The 6,000-nt window shown below is 37.3% G+C and overlaps 1 protein-coding gene across 1 annotated transcript; it reads right to left on the bottom strand.

Annotated features, from left to right (window-relative positions):
• Positions 1-2,549: 2,549 nt before the first annotated feature.
• Positions 2,550-3,830, bottom strand: LOC113313043. The gene is made up of 4 exons (XM_026561770.1): positions 3,818-3,830; positions 3,641-3,696; positions 3,097-3,462; positions 2,550-2,921 (listed from the first exon to the last, which is right to left on the bottom strand). The coding sequence occupies exons 1-4, from the start codon at positions 3,828-3,830 to the stop codon at positions 2,550-2,552; spliced, it is 807 nt and encodes a 268-aa protein (XP_026417555.1).
• Positions 3,831-6,000: the final 2,170 nt, after the last annotated feature.

Genomic DNA, 6,000 nt, shown 5'->3' with positions numbered 1-6,000 from the left:
TGTAAGCCATTATAAGTTCCATTAAAGTGCCTGCCATTTCTTTCCACCCAAATTGTCCACCAGATAGCAAAGGGGATTAAATCCCAAATCTTCCTTCTACCAGTAAAATTATTGCCCTTCTTCCTGTTCCATTCCCACAAAGACTGTCTTACTGAACCTTGGAAAACCCACTGTAATTATAAAATGGTTCCAAACAGCAGTTGTGAATTCACAATGAAGAAAAATGTGTTTGTTGGATTCTGAACTTTTTTTGCACAACAAACACCCTTTTACCTGAAAAGAGTTCCTCAAAGTGTCCATTGTTGGAGCTGCATTGTAACACAGTGGTCCAAACAAAGAAAATAACTTTTTGTGTTATCCTTGGATTCCACAGATTTTTGTGAGGGATATAAATTAGACCATCAATCTCCAGAGAAGCATAGCAACCTGCAACAGAAAAGTTATCACCATACTGCCAAATTCTTTTGTCATCCAGCTCTGAATCAATGACTGGTAAAATAGACACCATTTGAACAACCTCATCCACTTCAGCATTATTTAAAGCTCTACTGAAACCCAAATTCCATCCTCCATCATCAGAAAGACACTCCTTGATAGTAGCATCTTTCCTCCTACTGATTTTATGTAATGCAGGAAAAAGATTTTTTAGAGCATGACCATTTACCCACTTGTCTTGCCACAGAAGAACCCTATCTCCACTGTTAATCTGTAAAACTGTATTATCTTCTACATTAGCTTTACTCTTAAGAATTCCATCCCACAAACTTTTCCCCACAGGCTTCTTATTGTCACTAGGATAAAAAGCTTCAATGTTTCCTCCAAATTTTCGGTTCACAATCTTCCTCCACAAAGCCTTCTTTTCAGTCCCATACCTCCAGATCCATTTGGCATGCAAAGCTTGATTCATTTTTCTCAGCTTCTTAATATCCACACCACCCCCTTTTTTAGGCAAACTTACATACTTCCACCCAACCCAGCTTTTCTTAGTCTTGACATTAGTTGAGCCCCACAAAAAGTGCCTCATAATCCTTTCCATCTGCTTCACCACTGAAATTGGCATCTGAAAAAGAGAAACATAGTATATTGGAATGCTAGACAACACACTCTTAATTAGCATAAGTCTTCCACCTTTTGATAAGTATCTTCTCTGCCAAGAACTCAATTTCTTTTGAAATCTTTGCAAAATGACATCCCATACTCCCACTGCTTTAGACTTGCTGCCAAGAGGAATTCCTAAATATTTCATAGGAAAAGTAGTGAGATTACAACCAAAACAAGCTGCACAATCCACTGCATTTTGAGCATCACCAACTGCCACAATAGTACTTTTCCTAAAATTAACTTTCAACCCAGAAACCAACTCAAAAGCCACCAAAATGTTTTTTAAATTCTGCATTTGCTCTACCTCATCATTCAAAAAAACAATGAGATCATCAGCAAATTGTAAATGAATAATAGTGCAAGCACTATCATTGTACACTGGCTTGAAACCTTCAATCAAATTCAAAGAAGCGGCTCTTTTAATCATCAAAGAAAAAATATCCACCACCATAATAAACAGAAAAGGTGAAATTGGATCACCCTGCTTTACCCCTTTTCCACTTCTGAATAAACTAGACGTTGTACCATTTACAACGATAGAAAATCTTGTATTAGAAATGCATCATTTTATCCAGCCTCTCCATCTATTTCCAAAACCAAACCTAGACATTGTATAGTCCAAACAGTTCCAATTAATGCTATCAAAAGCTTTTTCAAGATCCACCTTCACCACCAGACCTGCAATTCCCTCCCTCTCCCTTGAATCAATGAGCTCTGAAGCAATAAGAATGTCATTTGTTATTTGCCTACTATCAATAAAAGCTCCTTGAAATTCAGATATAATAGTCGGTAAAACCGATTTAAGTCTTTCAGTCAAGACTTTTGAAATGATTTTATAAACTCCACCTATTAAACTAATTGGCCTGAAGTTATTCATTGAAACATCACCCTCACATTTTGGAATCAAAATAATATTTGTACAATTTATCCTCCAACCCACGCAACCAAATTGCTCAAACTCCTTAAAAACAACCATAAGATCAAACTTAATGACCTCCCAAACAGCCTTAAACAACCCGGCGGACTCAAGCTTTCCCAGATCTTCATTTTCTAGCCCAAAGCTAGTAATGAAAAGAACAAACTCCATTGTGAAGCCATCTGGCCCGGGAGATTTATTTGTACAAAGCTTCAAATTACTTTTTTCACTTCATCCTCCTCAAAGGGTTTCTCCAACATAATGGTATGTTGCAAACTTAAAGAAGGAAAATCCAAATCATTAAAACTTAGCCTGCACTTGTCTTCCTCTTTACACAAATTCACATAAAAATTCTTGGCTTCATTATTAATCACCACCTTATCATGACTCATAATACCATCAATAAAAGAGAATGAATTGAATTAACTTTTTGATTATAAGAAGCATTCTTGTGAATTTTTTTTGAATTTCTTTCTCCATCTGCTAACCAATTCCCCTTTGATCTAGCATGCCACTTCCTTGCAAGATTCAATTAAGTTGTTTCGTGATCAATTCTTGCTACTTCTCTAGCATGAAAATCTTCTTGAGACAAAAAACCCATTTCTTCTAAACTATCCAGGACATCAATTGTAGTCTCAAGCTTGTCAACTTCCTTCTGCAAAGAACCAAACATCTCCCTGCCCCATTGCTTTATAAATACTTTTAAAGCTTGAAGCTTTTTATCCAAAACAAAACTTGGCCTACCACTAAAAACCAAACCTGACCACCAGATTCTCATTTGAGGTACAAAATCTGGATGAGAAGGGTAGTAATTTTCAAATCTAAAAGGTGGTTTAGTAGAAGTACCTTCATTGCAATTAAACATAACTGGAGCATAATCAGATATGGACCTTCTCAACCTAAACTGCACCAAAGAAATACATTTCTCTTCTCAATCAGCTGTGAAGACAAATCTATCTAATCTGCTCAGAATTGGTTGACTTTGAGAATTTGTCCATGTGTAAGAACCACCAGACATGGGAATATCCATTAGATTATGAAAATTTAGAAATCTTCTAAAATTCCTTCTTATTCCTCACACAGCTACCAGCCTGGTTTCTCTCAGATTGATGAAGAATTGCATTCCAATCTCCCACCAAACACCAAGGATATGAATAGATAGTTCTGATATCAAATAGCTCCTGCCAAAATTGATCATAATCCAATGGGTCTGTAGCGCCATACACAAATGTAAAAATCCAAACAAAACCATCATGGATATTTTTGAATTTAAGTGTAACATAAAAAGCTCCCAATAATTCCTCTTCCTTCATTACAATCGATGGATTCCACATTACTATGATACCCCCTGATCTCCCCTCAGAAGGAAGATAAACATAATCACATTCATTATTTCCCCATAAAGATTTTATTAACTGATCATCTAACATTTCCTTTTTAGATTCCTGAATAGTTACAATCGAAGGCTTGTTTCTTCTTATCGCATTCCTAACAACGTTAATTTAGCAGCATCCACCAAACCTCTGATATTCCATGAAATAAATTTATGATCCCCTCATCATCGTCCCTTGGAGTTGCCGCAGTTGATTGAGATTAAGAAGAATTCTCACTTTATGTGCATACATCATTAGCAAAACTTAATGTCCCTCTAGCTTCTTGTGCCACCCAATCTTCATTTCCTGAATCAGCATCATAATTACCCAGACCATCATGCTGAACTTCATTGATGATGTACTGAATTCACTTCCTGCAACTGCATCAACATATTTCTGCAAATTTTCTTAGTTGTTGACGACTCACTATCAATCCCCATTGTTTTATTAAAATTGACGTGATAGTCCACCTTAGCATTGAGTTATTCTGCCTGAGTAGAAAGAGATTGTGTTTGAGCTACACTAACGATTATTATCTGCATGATACTCGGCCGGTATGACCACTAACGATTTTAGTTTTGGTTTGACCATTGGTTGTAACCCAGATTGTACCATATTTTGATCATCATCATCTTGATTCTCCTGAAAATCACTTGATTCTCCTGTTAACTGTGACTTTTATCGATAAGCCAAATTCTTCTGATGTTGATCAAAATGCACAAGTCTTCTAGGATATAACTCAGATATCCATTCGAAAGTCAATAACATATTATCAAAATGAATGACCGCTGGAATTTTTACAAGTTCACAATTTACTTTGAGCTTGCAATAATTCAATTTTGAAAAATTCAAAGTATCTGAATGAATACCTTCCAGAACACCTCACTGTGAACAGATCTGTCTGAAACTAGACTCCTCCCATCTATGAAAGGGAATACCTCTAATTCCTACCCAATGACTAGACCTGCAAATAGATTTTGGATCAAAACAAACATCTTCAGGAATCCACTGCTTCAACAAAACTTTCGATCTTCCCACATGAATGATAATATGATTCTTAAAACAATTGTGGAACTCTGTAAATGGAGCCTCCAAAAATCCTTTTTTCCCTGTAATATGGCGGATTACAACTTCCTGCGACCACTTAAAATGTTTTTGAATACCTTTTGAAATATCCATCCAACCATTATGGAAATTCGAAAACTCAACAACAACCCCAATAATATCAGAATTGCTTTTAGTCGATACTTGTGCTCACACATCATTAATAGGTGGAAAATCAACCTTTTTTAGATGCACCTGTGATTGTTGTTGACTCTTAGGAATCGAAGGAAACAAACTTGATCTAAAGTTACTCCAAATAGAGCCATTATCACCAGTTGAAATGCAGATGAAACGCGACTTCGTATCTTTTCTAGGTTCCACTCTCGTAATCTTCAGAAAAAAACATTGGATAACAATTCAACACGCAGAACAACCTGATTGAATCTTTGGGACCAACGTTGCTCTGGATTAGGATTAACACAAACTGCATTAATAGCCTCCGTAAGAACACCATCCAACCAGTCGATTGAAGCCTCCGGAAAAAATACCCAATTCACCACTCCTTTGAACCTTTCCAGAATTTTATACTCACTTATTCTCCCCTTTGAAATCCAAGAAAACTCAAAAGTTTTTGATCGTAAGATCGTTGGTTGAACCTTAACCATGACTGAAACAAAAGAAAAACAAAAAACTAAAAACAATGGCAAAAAGAGACTCAACTAGCCAATAAATCTCGGCCCCAAGGGGAAGGATCAAAAGATCCGTCCTTGGACGACGGAGAAGTTCAACTAGCATACTCCTAAACTGAATCAATCACAGAGAATTGAAAAAACAAACATAGTAGAGATACTAGATTAATATAACGTTGTGAGATGATTTTTTTTCTAAATCTGAATGGGATTTCATATATCTGATTCAGATTAGTCGGTTCAAACGGGTTAGAAAGATCACACATATTAGACATATTCGATTAATATAATCTGATCACATTAGGGAATGATCACTAAATCAATCAAGCTCCTTAAACATTAATCTTTTATAATTTCGAGATAGTTAACTAGCGTAACCTGATGGTGGTTTTTAGCTTAGGGTTAAAATCGTAAAATTGTACAACTGACATGACGTCACTATGACCATTAGAACATTTATTGAATCAATCAGCATGCCTACGTAAGAATTACCGGGGTACCTTTTTTTTACATGGGTCATGTTCCACGACAGAACCCTTAACATTGACTGACATCACCTATGCCAAACCCTAATTCTCATGCTAGCGCGCCAAGGCATGCCAACCGCACCACTGTGCCAATGGCAAACCATGCCAGCCACATCTCCCCTCCAAGGCATGCCAACCATGCCACCCGTACCACTGTGCCAATGAAAAACCATGTCAGCCACATCTCCGCGCCAAGGCATGCCAACCATGCCATCCGCACCACTGTGCCAATGGTATACCATGTCAGCCACATCTCCGGGCCATGGCATGCCAACCATGCCAGCCGCACCACTGTGCCAATGGCAAACCATGCCAGCCACATCTCCGCGCCAAGGCATGCCAACCATATC

This window comes from Papaver somniferum, chromosome 9, assembly GCF_003573695.1.
Source record: "Papaver somniferum cultivar HN1 chromosome 9, ASM357369v1, whole genome shotgun sequence".
NCBI lineage: Eukaryota > Viridiplantae > Streptophyta > Magnoliopsida > Ranunculales > Papaveraceae > Papaver > Papaver somniferum.
The sequence above is the reverse complement of the archived record's forward strand: the minus strand, read 5'-3'. Positions and strand labels throughout refer to the sequence as shown.

Excerpts from the sequence above, each read along its gene's own strand:
- LOC113313043 (XM_026561770.1), bottom strand. Across the intron at positions 3,463-3,640 it reads CATTAAGTTTTGCTAATGAT|GAATCTAAAAAGGAAATGTT; the intron begins GTATGCACATAA and ends GTAACTATTCAG. Across the intron at positions 2,922-3,096 it reads GAAACCAGGCTGGTAGCTGT|TTTAGGTTGAGAAGGTCCAT; the intron begins GTGAGGAATAAG and ends TCTTTGGTGCAG.